Here is a 17,532-nt window from a genome sequence, read left to right on the forward strand (position 1 = left end):
TCTCCTGTACTTGAGTTTCCTCATTTATAAAATGTGATGACAGTCGTTTCCCCTATCTGCAAGGGATATGTTTCAAGACCCCCCAGGGATGCCTGAAACCAGGAAAAGTCCCGAACCCTATATATGTTTTTCTTCCTATACCTACATACCTATGATCAAGTTTAATTTATAAATTAGGCGCAGCAAGAGACTAACAACAATAACTAATGACAGAATTATAACAATACACTGTAAGAACAGTTACATGAATGTGGTCTCTCTCTCAAAATACCTTACTGAACTGTGCTCACACGTCTTGTGATGATGAGAGAGGCCATGACGCCTACCTGGCGAGATTACACAGGGCCTACGTGGTGAGATGAAGTCAGGTGGAATTTTCCATTTAATATTTTTGGACTGCAGTTGCCCATGGGTAACTGAAAGCACAGAAGGCAACAGTGCGGGTAACAGGGGACTACTGTACTGACCGTATGGACATGACCAGGTTACCACAAGGATTAAAGGATCATTGTTGATTAATCCCAACACTGTATTAGCGTAACAATTTCATTCTCTAATGAAGAATTAAAATTGAAACGGCAGTAAGAAAAATAAATTTTAGGGCACAAAATCCTGTCAACACTCAGATTAAATGTAATACAAAGTCTTCTAGGCAAAAGGAAGCTGTCCACTGCAGCAGTCTCCAAATCACTTTGTATAAAAGATCTTACTATTGTTAACTTAAAAACAATAAAATAAAACCACATGGTAATGGTTAAAACAATAATAACTGACACTTTCATATGCTTCTCGTGTCCCAGGCACTGTTCTTAGCACTTTACGTAGAGCAACTCATTTACAATCCTCAGTCACCCAAAAGGTACAAGAGATCCCAAGAGAACAAGCCACACTGTCAGTGGTAGTTTCAGGATTCAAACTCAGGCAGTCCGGCTCCCGAGTCTTGATACTTAATTACTACAGAAGACTCCCCAAGACCAGAAATAAAACCTCCTAGACTGCTTCTCTCCTGCTTCGTATACTGGTCTCACATGTATTAGTTCCTCAATCAATGTTCACTGCCTTACAATAACAACTGGAAATCTGCTTGCTTTATATTTTTAATGTTCATTTCCTTGAAGGTAAAGAAATTAAAAAAAGATGCTGAGGAAAAATGAAAAAAATGTTCACTCCCTTCTTTACTGCAATTCATTTACATAGTTTTTGAGAGAAAAAGGGCCTTCAAAACCTTCGACCAGAAATCACTCTACATTTGATAAAGCACCAAACGGAGGACGGGGGCAAGTATAACTAACAGAGGATGTGATTGTGATACTATGTCAAACCTGGGCACACCCTTTAGTTAAAAATGAAACACACCTGAGAAAAGAAGAGTCTTTACGTGTAGTCGCATGCCGACCCTTTCTCGTCCACATGGCAGATACAACTGGTAGAGACGTCCCCCCATGGCCAGACTTGGTCCCCAATCAGGAGTCTCTATAACTAACTTAGTTTACCTGCTTGTGCTGGATTCTCTCCAAAGACAGTAGCCATCAATTCCTTCCTACCCTACCTACACCCATGCTGCTCCACCCATCATGAGTTGAGAACATATTTCTCTTCCCTTGAATCTGGGCTGACGTTGTGACTTGTTTTGACCACAGAATGTGGCAGAAGCTATGATGTGCAGGTTCTAGGCCTGGCCAGCTTCCATTTTCACTTGTGGAAGCCAACCACCAAGCTGAAAACAAATTCAGGATGTCCTGCTGGAGAGAGCAACCAGGCAGAGAGGCCCTGGATACAAGACACCACTTGGAGAGACAGAGGCCACAGGGAAGACTATCAAGATGCCGATGGAACCCTCTAAACCAGCTCAGCCACCGGACTAATGAGTAATCCCAACTCATGCAACAGGGCAGAAGAACCATCCTGACGAGCCCTGTCCAAACTCCTAACCCTGGAATTCAAGATTGTGAGAAATAATAAATCTTTACTGTTTGGGCCACAAACTTTGAGGTGGTGTGATTCAGTGATTTAGAAGAAGAAAAGCATATTTGGTCTTCTTCCCCGTTCCAGGCACAGAGCTCTTGAAACCCTTGGAATTTCCTGAGTATGGGCGTGTCTTTGGTCGTTCTTTACAAGCCTTCTCTGACTTCATACCAATGAGGTGACTTTGGGTGGTGCCCCTAGAGAGCCTCAGGATGGAACTGGTCACCAGGAGCAAGACATTTGAGGGTTGGAACTCTCAGTCCCAGCCACTGACCTCTGGGAAGGGGAGACTGTGGGAGGAGGCCTACAGATTAAGCTCTAAAAACTCTGGAACCACAAGATTTGATGAGCTTTCCAGGCTGGTAAACACATCCTCAACCCAGGAGGGTGATGTACCCACCCCACTCCCATGGGGACAGAAGCTCCGGTGCCTGGGACCCTTCTGGATCTTGCCCCATGTACCTCTTTATCTGGCTGCTCACCTGGGTCCTTTACAATAAACTGGAAATCGGAAGTAAATGTTTGAGTTGTGATCTGCTCTAGCAAATTAATCGAACCCAAGGAGGGAGTCATGGGAACCTCCCATCTATCTTGGGTCAATCAGGGCACAGGTGACAACTTGAACTTGCCATTGGCCTCTGAAGTTGAGGGGGGCGCAGCTCTGTGGGACTGAGCCCTTTAACCTGTGGGATCTGACGCTATCTCCAGGTGTACGTAGTGTCAGAACTGAATGAAACTGGAGGACACCCAGACAGAATGTGCTGAAGAAATGCTTGGCGGTACTGGAAAAAGCACACATTAGAGGCAGTTTTCATACAGTGAAATTCCTTCTTATGACTCTTTCTTCCTCATTAAACTATAAGCTCTACGAGGGCAAAAACCATGTCTGTCAGAGGCCCAGTACCTAGCACAACACCTAGCACAGAATAAATAAACAGAATATGTACTTATATCAGTTATAAGGAAAATGCAAAAGAAACCCCAAAGTCTCATACATCTAGAAAGGAAAAAAAATGTGGTCCGTTATGGGGTGGTGTTAATGAGTTCAAGGTTATAAATTCAGTTTCCGCAAGTCAAAAATCTCTAAAACGAGAACAATGTACCACTGCCAACCTAATCCTAACGTCATTTCATTATGCACATGTCGTTAATCACGAGGCCAGGCAACCGTGCGCGCACGGCAAATCCATCGCCACCACTACGAGGGAGGAAAAAACCTGAAAAAATACCTACCTCGGGGATGGCAGCAAGACTTTCTTATCCTCATATTTGAAACACAGCAAATTTAGAACAAAGTACAGAGGTAGTAGATATATTGCCAGAGCCAGGGTAGGAATATGGGATATTACATTTTTCCAGCTTGAGAATGCAGATATAAATGTGATGTGATTTAATGGGTGAAGATAAGACTAAAAAGAAGCTTCAATGACTGATTTTCACCACTGAGTCATTACATAATCTTGGACAAATCACACTCTTGCTGAATTTCAAGTTTTCCTCCATGTATGAACTGAAAATAATACCCTCTTTCTATCTTAAAGGAATAATGTCCTCGGAATATCTTAGAAGAAATGGGCTGCCAAAAATTCAAGGCAGGAGCATTACTTTTCGAAGTAAAAGCCAATTTAGGAAGCAACAGTAACCTGAGTACACAATAAATGGGAGTTTGCATAAAGAAGTATGGCACCTACAGTTCTGAGAGAGCACAAAGGAATCTACAGTGGCTATGATGCAGAACCAGAGAGTATCTCTAATTAATCACCTGACAGATCGAAAGCAAATAATTGGATAGAATCAAAACCAGTACAATCAAAATTATACACAGTCCCTGTATAAGAAGCCAAGGCCCAGAAATAAAATGCTTATAGGGCCGGCCCGGTGTCTCAGGTGGTTAGAGCTCTGTGCTCCTAACTCCGAAGGCTGCCGGTTCAATTCCCACATGGGCCAGTGGGCTCTCAACCACAAGGTTGCCAGTTCAATTTCCTCAAGTCCCGCAAGGGATGGTGGGCTCTGCCCCCTGCAACTAAGAATGAACATGGCACCTTGAGCTGAGCTGCCTCCGGGATGGCTCAGTTGTTGGTTGGAGCGCGGGCTCTCAACCACAAGGTTGCCAGTTCAATTCCTCGACTCCCGCAAGGGATGGTGGGCAGCGCCCCCTGCAACTAAAATTGAACACGGCACCTTGAGCTGAGCTGCCGCTGAGCTCCCAGATGGCTCAGTTGGTTGAAGCGCATCCTCTCAACCACAAGGTTGCGGGTTCGACTCCCGCAAGGGATGGTGGGCTGTGCCCCCTGCAACTAGCAACGGCAACTGGACCTGGAGCTGAGCTGCGCCCTCCACAACTAAGACTGAAAGAACAACAACTTGAAGCTGAACAGAACCCTCCACAACTAAGATTGAAAGGACAACAACTTGACTTGGAGAAAAGTCCTGGAAGTGCACACTGTTCCCCAATAAAGTCCTGTTCCCCTTTCCCAATAAAATCTTTTAAAAAAAAAAAGAAAGAAAGAAAATGCTTATAAACAGAACCTGCATCTCTACTGCATTATGTTCAGAATTACAAATACTCTAAAATACAACCGGTCTCTATCTAGAACGTCAGGCTAAGAGATGATAATGAATCATGTACCTGGTACAAAGATTGTCAGACCAAATTTACCAAGAGATAAGTAAATAATGTAACCTCTTTGTTCTTATATCCACTGCCACCTCCAATGTTTGTACACACAGAGAATGCAAAAATAATGGATACACATTTTAAGAAAGGAAAAACTGTATTAAAATTGTAATACTCAATATGTACCGATAACAAAACATGAATACATGTCATCTTGTATTATTTTTTGGCACCCCCGGTATAAACTCCAAGTAAGGCAGACTTCTACAGGGTATGTGACAAACAGGCTAACAACTTTACAAAATGCTTTGACGATACTAAACTAAATAAACTCCAATTACTGTTATTATAAAGGGGAGGAAAGAGCACCAGCTTTTCTGCTCCAGATTTTGCTCACTAGGCCTTCCTAAAGTAACTCACCATGATATAACCTAATATCCAAAACACAGGGAAGTTCGTGTTCAAAAACAAAGTGGGATCAAATCTAGAAATAGAAAGCCCTAAGTCCCAAATCTGAGACAGACAGTCTTCCTTACTCCCACTTACCTCAGGAGGATGAAGAAAAAGAAATGACGTTTTACCTGCACACTATTCTGGGGGAAACCGTGCATGGAGAACACAAGAAGCCCTGAAAACTCAAGGAAGAACGAGGAGGAAACCACTGAACACAGAAGAAAATGAAGCTCCAGTTCTGAGTCCCAAGCTACTAACAAAACCAAGACCAGGAAGGCTACCCTTAGGTGCACAAAAATGGCAAGAGATTTTCTATTAGCAAGCAAAGGAAAAGGGTAGCTTTTGATGGAAGAAATCTCAGAGGCGAAAACAGTTTAACCCCAGAAGTGGGAACTGACCCCAACTGCCTCAGGCAAACAGGCCTAATGACTTCTGCAACAAACGTTACCTTTCATCCACCAACAGTACTGGGAGGCTGAAGTAGAGCCAAATCACGAAGGATCACATCTTTCTGTTTTCTACACAGTCTGGGAAAAAGAGAGTCCAACTCTCCTCCCTGGAGCACCACACTGTTCCCAACAGTTCTTGGAAACCCCAGGAGCCACAGCAACAGGGCTGTAAAAAGCTTGGAGAACATTAACCAGGCACTCACAAGCCCCGGACAGATGAGATTACTCACCAGACAAATAACGAAACCTGGAGGAGGTTAAGAAACTCGTCTAGGTTCTCAAGATGAGTCAGTCGCCCGAGCAGGATTTGAATTCAGGCTTTGCCTTCAGATAGTCTCGGAGCTTGACGACCAGTCCTTGGCTCCGCAGATACTGTGTGCTGTGTTCTCCAATGGTAGAGTCAGCCCAGGTCAGCTTCTTGGCTGACTAGAATAGGGAAAGGAAAAATTTCCCTCAAGGCTTCAGGGAAAGAAGTCAAATTATTAAATGCAGAGCTCTTATGCAAAAGGTCCAGATGCCCCTCCACCTTGCCAATCACATTTCTCAGCCAATCAAAATAAGACACTGGATTGAAGAACCCAGCCGTTTAAGTTCTGACTAGACGCTGAATTCCATTTCCTCACCCCCGCCCCACTTAAGGAGAGGGGAAGTATGCAAAAGCAGCAATAGACAGCCAGCAAGTGTTTACTGAACATCTGTGTACTCAGCATGATTGCAGACACTAAGGGTCCTGCAGGGAAGAACGCGCCTGCCCTCAAGAAACTTACGTGATTATTTACCTGACTAAAAATTGATACTTTCAAGTACTGATAACTGCTAGAAAGAAAATACGGAAAATAATGCTTTTGGGGGGAGCTGATTAAAAAGAGGAAACCAATAGTTTAGAATCACTTCCTATTTTTCTATGAATATGAGCCTCAGAAAATATGAACAACACAGGAGAAACTTTAAAATATTTTCATGCAAACTAATACTACAATAAATATAATCCAACATTACTTCCTATATTTAAATAATTACATGTAAGACTAAATTTGAAACAGCACTCAAAGAAAGTATCCTTATCTCAAAAATAATAGCAATCTTAAAACCTTGTAAGTACATGGCAGAAAAATTCCAATTATTTATCCAATTATCCACCAACTGATAAAGACCAGGACAGACTATAACACATATTTAAAGCAGTGTTTTTATCTAGTATTAATTGAACATTTGCTCCACACCTGGCAGTACTAAGCACTTTTTCACACAATATCTTATTTATTTTTCATCATGACACTATGACGATAGGTACTATCATTACCCCACTTCACAAATCACAAAACTGAGGCTTAGAGAGATTAAATTATTTGCCCTCATAGAAGATTCAAATCAGTTGCCAAAATGCATGCTCTAACCACTATACCCACTGCTTCTATAAAACAGGCATTAAACCTCAGATACAGAAAAAACCCTTTTCGCATCTTCACACCTAGAAGGTCATAATTATAAAGAGTTGGTTCAGGAGACAGAGAGAAGGAGAATGAATAAACCCAAAAGAATCTGAGTGACTCATGCTATACCCTCAGGCAAATTCCATGACATCCATGCCTCAACCTACCTATCTACAAAGGAGCTAACTTCACCATAGTTAACCATCACTTGCCTCCTAGTTAAGTTTGTTAATTAATATCTGTAATATACACACAGCTCATCAGATGAAAGAGACAAGGAAAACTATACATCATTATTGCTTTGATGCTAGAGCAAAGCACCAGAAATCAAGGTTAACAAGTTACCAAGAGTGCACACCAAGAATGTAGGGTTTGAGAACTTTCAAAACAAACCATATAATTACTCTTTTTTATTATTATTTAAAGCAATACAAACCATATGATCCAGCAATTGCACTTTTGAGCATTTATCCCAGAGAAATTTTTAAACTTACATGCACACAAAAATATGTATACAAATGTTCACAGCAGCTTTATTCATAATAGCCAAGAATGAAAAAAACTCAGATGTTCTTCAATGATTAAACTGTGGCACATCCAAACCACATGTGATACATGGAATACTACTCAGCAATTAAAAAGAAAGGAACTATTATTGAATATCAACTGTAATTGAAACATCTTTTAAAATTTAAAAAAAAAGGGAACTATTGATATGTGCGACTTGGATGACTCTCCAAGGAATTATCCTGAATGAAAAAGGCCAATCCAAAAGATTACGCACTATATGATTCTACGTATTTACATAACATTCTTGGAATAACAGAGAGACAGATTACCATGCTTCCCCGAAAATAAGACAGGGTCTTATATTAAGTTTTGCTCCAAAAGACGTATTAGGGCTTATGCTCAGGGGATATCGTCCTGAAAAATCTGCTAGGCCTTATTTTCTGGTTAGGTCTTATTTTTCGGGAAACATGGCAGTGGTTGCCAGAGATTACAGCTATGACTGGGGGAGTGGGAGATAAGCCACGTTCCCTGTGGGTGTTTCCCCTTGATTCTCTGCCCAAAGCTTTATTGAAAATTTATCCACTGCTGTGTCGGCTCATTATGACTTGGGGTGGGAGTGTCTATATAAAACGGCACCAGGAGAGAGGTCCTTGCGGTGACACTCTGGATCCTGACTTGTATCTTGACTGTGTCAGTGGCGATATCCTCGTTGTGGTCCAGTGCTATGGATGTGTACAGTGTTACCATTGGGGGAAACGGGAACGACAGGGCACACAGGATCTCTCTACATATTATTTCATGGGAACTACATGTAAATCTACAATTATCTCAAAATCAAAAGTTTAATTTAAAAAAAGGTAACATGTGCTCCTTATAACAAGTAAGGCAGTCTGGTCAATCTCCCTTCCAATCCTTGCCCCATTCCCACCCTCTTGAGATATACATACGAACTCACTGCTCATACAAACATGCATGCATGTAAGTTTTTGTTTTCTGTATCAAAATGGGATCATATAAACACATTACCCTGCAGCCTACCTTCTTCACCTATTATCACTATATCAGAGAGAGCTGAAAAATAAAATAAAATCTTTCAGCACCCAGCAGGATGGCAGGCGTAGAATATTTTCTGACTGGGACAAATGTTTACCATGTAAGGTACAAAAGCTGAATCAGCCACATTCAGTGAGTAAGAGAGTATAACATAGAAGTAACATTCTAAAGAGAGCTGCAAAAAAACAAGGTCTTCAGCAGCTATTCTAGGATCCTACCCCCCTCTATGACTCTTCCATGGACTGTCCTGTAGGCCCACAGAGGAAGAAATGCTAAATGAGTTTTCAGCAGAAAATTGCCAGAGGGGATAATGCCCCCACGTACGCAAGCCATAGCAAACAAACTTCAGCAAAAATACATTCCTCCTTTAAGCAGAAGTGCAAATGGTATTATTGGTAATTTTTTAAACATCCATTTGTAATAATAGCTACTGTCACTATCAATGCTAAAGCTCCCTCCTACCTTACTCCCATTTTACAAACAAACCTGGCTCCGTGTGAAATTACTTGCCCATGATCAAACAGCCAGAAAGTGGTAATGTTGGCAGGCAAAGCTATAAAACTAGTGCCTTTTCCACTTGCTCAGGTTTTTCTACATGATCAGATGCCAACAACAGAAGAGATTCAATAAATTTAACAAGTGGATTTAGGTAGAAGCCATTTTCTAAATATGTCTGCTGACTTTGATTCAACTTTTTTTCCCCATTTATTAATAGCATATTTTGGGGGAGACTATACTCTATGCCAGGCCCTACTGTAGGTGACAGGGACAAAGAGATGAAAAAAACAACACACAAACGAAACAGAAAAAGCCTGCAACCTCAAAGAGCTTTCAGTCTAGTGGGGAGACTGCAACGGCCACACACTGTTACTGTAACTACCATACTGTAATGTAGCCACTGTCACCCCCCAGGAAGTACAAAGTGCTACGCATTTAAAGAATCCAGCCATCCTCCCAAAAGCAAATGATAATCTCTCACATTAGCTTCCCCTTACAATTGTTTTCAGTTTCAATTCTGCTCTGATATTCTACAAGTCACAGATTCCCTTCTTGAGCCCTGGGCAAAAGGTCTGCAGTGCCTTCTACACAAAACACTGCACACATGCTCAGTAAGTGTGAACAGAAGCTCGTCAGCTCAAATCACCACTAGGCTCCTTCTCCAAAAATAATGTTGTGATTTTTTTAAATTTTGGCAATGAAAATAAAGTATCTTTAACCTTTCTGGCCAAATCATGGATGTACAGAATTATAAGTGACTTCGACCTCATTTTGAACGTAAGATCTTAAAAAGTCAAATTCACTTGTCATTGTTACAAGACTCACTAAGTGTAGCTCTGAGACAAAAGCCCAAATCTCTCAACTCACTGTATGGGCTTCTTCCCACAACTGCTTCTTTCTTTTAAGTCCAATGAAAATGAACTTCATGAAATTCAAGTTTTCTCATTTCATCAATGACATTACGCATCCATAAATAATCATGCTCAATTTAAAGACTAACTTGAAACTGCAGTTTAAAGAGATAACTTTATCAGAAGCAAACATGCACAGCGCCCGTCACGAGTACACACAGAGGTAAAGGACTGCCTATCTTGGACATGGCGGTAGCTCTTCAGGCATTTGGGAGCGACTCGAGAAATGTCAATACACTCCAAAAACCTGCCATCAACATCACCGTCTTAGCAACAGCTAGTCTTTTGGGGTATCTACTATGAGCCAGGCACTTTTCATGTTCTTTCTGATCCTTACTGCTCTCGAAAGATAGGTGTTATTATCACTCCATTGTGTACTTGTCCATCCCAGGTTTAAAGTTTCCCCAAATCCCACAGCTACCGTGTTTCCTCGAAAATAAGACCTACCCCGAAAATAAGATCTACCCTAAAAATAAGCCCCAGTTACGATCATCAGCCAGACAGACGCATTTAGTGTTATGACAATGTTCCAGAAGAAGATGACATGACTGTAATGGAATAAATGTAGATTGTTGTACATGAAAAAATAAGACATCCCCTGAAAATATGCCCTAATGCATCTTTTGGAGCAAAAATTAATACAAGATCCAGTCTTATTTTGGGGGAAATACAGTATAAGACCTGGTCTTATTTTCGGGGAAACACGGTACCCAGGGGCAGGGCTAGAAATCCAACTCTTAGAGTTCATCATGCTCCTTCCCCACTATCTTTTACTCCCTAAGGACAGAATAACTGCACTGCACATGTGGCTGTGACATCGTCACTTCAAACTTTGACATAATTTCATGACTGGCAGTTATGTAATTTAGCCAATTTTCTTTCCGGATTCCTCAGTGGTCTTCCAGGTTTACTTTCTTTCTTTCTTCTTTAAGAAGTAAATCCTTTTTCCAAACGAAATCTTCTATGTGAAAACACTAAAACACGTAACAGAACAAAGTTGAGCTGCTCTGGTTTAAGCAGAGTGGTAGAACCAAAGCCCTGCCTGACTCTCGCAGCCACCCCCCAGCACCTTCAAAGAACACAGTTTGACAAAAGCACTAGCTTAAAACAGAAGACCCTGCCTTTTCCAACTCAGCTTTGCCATTCACCATTTATATAACCTTTGGCAAGAAAAAGGGAAGCTTTTTTTCTTTACAGTAAAGATACCACCATCCACTTTATAGTTTTGTAATGACTATTACATGGAGGAACACACATAAAATTCCCAGCGCAAATAAATATTCAAAAGTTGGCTCTCCTCGCTTTTATCCTTCAGATAACAGCTGTTGCCAATTCAAGAAATTTCAATACATATATCTGATGATATTTTCAGTAGCAGGGACATGAATAAGTAAATACGCCCATGGTTCAACTAAAATGAACAAACCTAATAAATCCGTCATTAAAGGTACCGATGATAATACCCCCACCCAGCTTAGCTTCCCAATCAATGGCCCACAGACCCCAAAGCACAATTCTGATAAGAGACAAGGTACCCCTTATGAGGTACCTTCACGTAGACCCGAAGTGTCAGATGAATGAGCTAATGTTGTTCTGAGCACCTTAACTTTGGCATCTTCTGAGCAAAGCATTTAAACTTGCAACTTAATGTTGAATTTAATGAGTAATTTTATGATCGCATTCTACAACAGAATCTAATAATGTTTGTTTGCCCATCTTCTGGGCTTCTATTTCTCCAGGCACCATGAACCAAAAATACATTTATGGCATGTGCACCTTCACCTAAGCAATTTTAACCTGACCCTTGCTAAACTAGCCATCAAGAATCTACAGCCTTAGTCAGTTATTGATAACGTGTTCCCTTTTCTACATGTATAACAGGAGACCAAATCAATTTTTATAGGAAAGAGACTCTCAGTCCAAATCTAAGCCCAGCCAACAACTCTCAAATCACATACTCTGTGGAGCCACAGATGTTGGCTTTGGGCCCCACGGTTTAGGAAGAAAATCACAACAATAACACACCATACAGCCATGAAGACTCACTTACGATAAAGAACACATCCCAAGATTTAGAATGCTAATCTTCTACTTTACCGGAAGACCTTGAGCAATTCACCTACTCTCTATTATTTCTTCTTAAGGAAAATGAAAATATACTCATGAAAATGCCAGAAATATTGTTTTGATTATTCATCAAACTATGTTCTGGGGTTACCAGGGACCTCAGCAAGTCATCTCCCTCATTTCTGAACAAGCCCAAATCTAAATCATCCTAGAAAGATAGTCACTAAGTCTGTGGGGAAGACATTTCACAAGCTCCCCTGGTAACATTCCAGTATCTTGTAGTCAGGAAGTTCTTTCTGATTTGTAATCTATATCCCTTCTGTTGCAATTAAAACATATTCCCTCTTGTCTTGTCCTCTATGGAAAGAGAACATCTGCTTAACACCACCTGAACAATATCCCTTCAAGAGATTATAAAATATAGCAAGCCCATTTCAAACAGCCTCATGTAAATGCAACATGGCTTTAAATGGGTCACCTTAGACAAAGAACATGATTAAGAGTCTTAAATTCCCAGTTCCACCACTTGCTCTGAAGATGATAGGAAGTTAAAATGATGCAGATGTTGTACCTCAATTATCCCATCAGTAAAATGCAAATAATAAAAACAGAATGTTAGGAGAACTCAGTTCCTCAAAAAATTAAACATACAGGAAAGAGATTCTCAATCCCAATCTAAGCCCAGCCAACAACTCTGAAATCACTCACACACACTCTATGGCCCTGCGATTCCACTCATAAGTATACACACCCACAACTGAAAACAAGTCCACGTACATGCATGTTTACAGGAGCACAACTGATGATATTCAAAAGGTGGAAACAGTCCAAGTGTTTAATGGCTGAATGATGGATAAATAATTTATGATATATACATACACAAAAGGTTACACATTATGTATGATTCCATTATATGAAATATCCAGAATAGATCAATTCATAAAAACAGAATGCAGATTAATGGTTTCCAGGGGGCTGGTAGAAATGGGGAATGAAAAGAAACTGCTTAATTAGAAAGGGGGTTTACTTTTGAGTAATAGAAACATTTTGGAATTAGCTAGAGATGGCAGTTGCACAACTCTGTGAATTGTTCACTCTAAAATGGTTAATTCTGTGTTATGTGACTCTTACTTCAATAATTTTTTTAAAAAGAATTACAGGAGAGCTAACAGAGATAATATCCATAAACAGCTCAGCCTTCCCAGGAAAGTCATCATATAAAATTCTAAGTAGAATGGTAGCCAAGATATATATTATTATTTAAATATAGTCAATTAGAATCGAAGCAAAGAACATGTAAATGGGAAACAAAATAGAAACCAAAATAAAGTCTAGCATCACAACTATATGGTATTCTGTATGGAAATAAGAGCTAATAAATAAGTGAACGAATAAAATAATCAAGCACATCAATAGCAACAATAACCATAGGAAAGCGGTAAAAAAAATTAACATAAAGTATGAATTTTAAGGGGCGGCCGGATGGCTCAGTTGGTTAGAGCGTGAGCTCTGAGCAACAGGGTTGCCGGTTCGATTCCCACATGGGCCAGTGAGCTGCGCCGCACCCCCCCACCCCCCACAATGAGATTGAAGACAATGAGCTGCTGCTGAGCTGCGACCGGATGGCTCAGTCGGTTAGAGCGCGAGCTCTCAACAAGGTTCAATTCCCACACGGGATGGTGGGCTGCGCCCCCTGCAACTGAAGACTGAACATGGCAGCTGGACTTGGAGCTGAGCCGTGCCCTCCACAACTAGATTGAAGGACAACAACTTGGAGCTGATGGGCCCTGGAGAAACACACTGTTCCCCAATAAAAAATAAAAATAAATAAAAAGTAAAAATGAAAAAAGGAATGATTTTAAAATCCAATAATACCAAAATACAAAGATCCATTAGGTAGGAAGATTAGTCAAGTTGAAAAATACATAAATCCTTCAACTCCAAGGCCACATACAAAGACCACGGGAATCATTACTCTCGCCATCATGCAAACATCCTCACTCCCTCGCCCCTTTCTCCTTTAATACAATCTCCAGACATGTAAGAAGCCAAGGACACAAACATGAAGAGGTACTCTTCCTATCTTCACAGACCTTATTGCATTACTTGTCAAAGTATTACTTCTTATGGGGAGACAAACAGTACTAAAAATCAAAGTACACATCCCACCTCCACTTCCTCCCTTCCCACTTAAACCCACTTCAATATGGCTTATGGTCCTACATTCCTCCACCATTGTTCTTGCTATTGTCATCAATGATCTCTGTGCTGCTAAAGTAACAAAATACAGGTGATCGCTTCCTTCGTGAAACATGCTTTCTCCATTTCTGAGATTTTTCTCTTAAATTCTTTGGAGCTGGCTGGGTCATGAGCACTCTTCTCTTCCTAGTCTATACATATCCTTCTGCTAGGTAATCGCACCCATTTTCCTTGGCTGTAAATAGCGCCTATATACCAAGAGCATCCAGATTTATTTCCAGCACCACGCTTAAGCATCAGCTCCAAGACTGCTTACTTGATGTCTTCACAAGCATCTCACACTTAACATGACTAAAATTGAGGTCTTCATTCCACTCCCCACCTCTAGTCAAAATCTGCTCCTCCTCCAATGTTTCCGTCTCAGAATTGGCAACTTCATCTACCCAGACGCTCACGCCAGAAATCTGGGAGTCATACTTGACACCTCCCTCTTCCCACAGAGCCAATCCATCATTAGGTCTTGCCTGTCCTGATTCTGAAATATCTACTGCATTTTTCTACTTCCCTCCATCTCCACTGCCTAGAGCCTAATCCAAACCCTCGTCTTTTGCCTGGGCCACTATAACACATCCTAACTATGATAGTTTCCCCACTTTTTCTCTGTTCAAATTTTCCACAATTTCTAAATTTTTTCCAAAAATGTCCACAAAGTAGCCAGAGTAATCTTTTAAAATCATATACTAGGTCACAACACTCATGCTTAAAACCTTCAAAGGCTTCCAATTATACTGAGAAAAAAACAAATCCAAAACCCTTGACACAGCCCGAAGTCTGTCCCCATCTTACGCCACCGCCTCCCACTGCTCACTGTATTGCAGCCACACCAATCTCCTTTCCGTTTCTCGGATGTGCCAAGTTCTTTCCCACCCCAACACTTTCCTAAATGCTGATCCCTTTACCTTCCCTTTCCATCCTTCAAGTCTCTGCTTAAATATCACTTCAGAGAAACCTCCACAAAGCTCCACTTTAATTCAGGTTCCCTTACAATCTCTTTTTTACTTTTCCATTGTGGGACTTAACACACTTTGCAATTACACATTTATTGGTGTATTTTTTGTTGTCTCTCTCTCTCTCCTCTCTGGACGTATAATCTCTCTAAGAGCAGGGACAATGTCTGTTTTTTTCACTCTAGTTTTAGCACAGTGGCAGTAGTTTAGAAACTTTAGAATTGTTTAAAGTAGTTTAGAATCAGTATAATTTAGGGATTAAGAACAGGGGACTATGGAGCCAGGCTGCTTAGAGTCAAATCCTGGTTCTGCCGCTTACTTACTAGCTCTGTGACTTTGGGCAAACTGCTTAACCTTTCTGTGCCACAATTGCCACATCTATAAAATGCGGAGAATAACAGTACCTGCACCATAAGGTTGTTATGAGAATGAAAAGAATTAATGACACAAAGCACTTAGTACAGTACCTGGCACAAAGCACTTCCAGAACCAGTTCTCAGGAGAGCCTCACTACCTCCTCAGAGGCAGACAGAAACATTTACTGAATGAATGAATGATTGAAAAAAACAGGCTCCACTATAATCATTAAATAGGTTTTTCAAATGATAAAGCAGGAGTATTATAGAAATTTATAGAGGAAAACAAACAGTTAAGGTGAAAACTGAAGCAACCCACAACTTATAATGGCATAAAGGAGTGAGAGTAATAAAAAACTAACTCTACTGGGCTCTTAGTCTTGACCACTATGCAAAAAACATGTCCATTCTTCCAAAAGTTTACCCAAGATGATCTGTTAGCTTTGACTTTTCCCTAAACATCATTCTCTTTCATGCCTTTAATCAACTTCAAAATCCTTCAGGCACCAATCACAGTTCAAATAGATGGTAAATCATGGTTAAAATAGATGGTAAAATTCAAGTACTAACATTTTCCACCTGTTTTGCAAAGAAATGCTCGTCTGTTCCTAAAATAGTTCTGGCCTGTTTTGCTACATACACCGGGATTTCCCTGAAAATAAGACCTAGCTGGACAATCAGCTCTAATGCGTCTTTTGGAGCAAACATTAATATAAAATCCAGTCTTATTTTACTGTAAGACCGGGTCTTATACAATATAAGACCCCGTTTTATTTTATTATAATATAAGATCGGGTCTTTTAATATAAGACCAGATCTTCTGTTAATTTTTGCTCCAAAAGACGCATTAGATCTGACTGTCCGGCTAGGTCTTCTTTTCAGGGAAACACGGTACTTCTTGGAAGAAAGGCATCAAACAAGATTGTAGGTTTTCTTATATACACACTCAGTGGAGGCCTACATCTTCCCTCTTTCAATGTCATGACAATTCTAAGTCTCTCCCCGTATTTACAGCTAAGTAATTCAGCTTATTCCCTGCTACCAAGACACCTGAAGGCATGTATCCAGTGTTCAAATTCATTGAACTCAACAGTCAAGAATAACTATTCTGGAAATAATTAATAATGAGAACTGATTAAATTCTGGTCACATTAGAATTAAAAATTTAACTCATTAGTCAACATGCTGGATATTCCTAGCCATGGTTATCCTTTACTACGCCAAACCCAGTATCATCATACATTAGGTAAAAGGCAAACACTACATGTACTATTCTTAAATGAAGACTTCCATTGTGATGGCAGCACGGGAACCTTAATTTATTGAATCAAAGTATGTTGCGATTGCAACTTTTTGGGGGACTAAAGATACCATGATTGATGACTTCAATCCTTGTGAACACCCAGTGCCCTCCTCACTCCTTCAACTCTGTCCCTGTCAGCCCTGGTTTGTTTCCTTCAGAGCACAGCGTAAATTTCAATACTTATCCGATATGTGGTCAACTCTGCTCCCCATTGGAATAAACTCTGTAAGAGCAAAACACTTATGTCTACCTGTGTATTCCAGCATCAAATGAGCATTCCATAAATATTTGCTAGATGAACAAAAGCCTGAAAAGGTAAGGGTTGAAATATAGTCACAATCAAGAAATAGTTCCAAAAGGTCTGAGAGGAATAATTCATACCTCGGGAAAAAACACAGTACAAGAAAAGACTCAATGAAGAAAGGGAAAAGTTTAGGTGGAGAAGTGGAGAATACCAACCCTAAGAGCAAAGGAAAAGACAGAGAACAAGTTAGAAAGGATACTTCCTACACTAATCTTCAGACACACAGCCAGGACTAACCAGAAGAGAGGGGGTAAATATGCTTAAGTCTCACCCCATCTAAACATGCAGAACCTAAAACTCGTCTTTCACTAGCACTTCCAAACACTTACTCCTTTCCACATCATGTTAGTTAAGCTCCTCCACCGCTGGTTTGATGTTTGTCACCGCTATCTTCCCTAACTCTCAAG

The 17,532-nt window shown here is 40.5% G+C and overlaps 1 protein-coding gene across 13 annotated transcripts in view; it reads right to left on the minus strand.

Annotated features, from left to right (window-relative positions):
* AMBRA1 (autophagy and beclin 1 regulator 1) overlaps window positions 1–17,532 on the minus strand; it is a 155,834-nt gene that overhangs the window by 134,586 nt on the left and 3,716 nt on the right. For 6 of the 13 annotated variants that reach the window (XM_074336307.1, XM_074336310.1, XM_074336306.1 and 3 more), the window contains exon 1: window positions 5,484–5,625. The exons of 4 other annotated variants lie outside the window; for them this stretch is intronic. In XM_074336307.1, the coding sequence (XP_074192408.1) occupies window positions 5,484–5,490 (7 nt within the window). In that variant the 5' untranslated portion in view covers window positions 5,491–5,625. Of the gene's footprint in view, window positions 1–5,483; window positions 5,626–5,714; window positions 5,911–17,532 lie in introns of those variants that run through there. 3 more of the 13 variants (XM_074336308.1, XM_074336309.1, XM_074336303.1) reach the window with 2 other exon arrangements.

Source organism: Rhinolophus sinicus, linkage group LG06 (genome assembly GCF_036562045.2).
Source record: "Rhinolophus sinicus isolate RSC01 linkage group LG06, ASM3656204v1, whole genome shotgun sequence".
In the NCBI taxonomy this organism is placed as follows: Eukaryota; Metazoa; Chordata; class Mammalia; order Chiroptera; family Rhinolophidae; genus Rhinolophus; species Rhinolophus sinicus.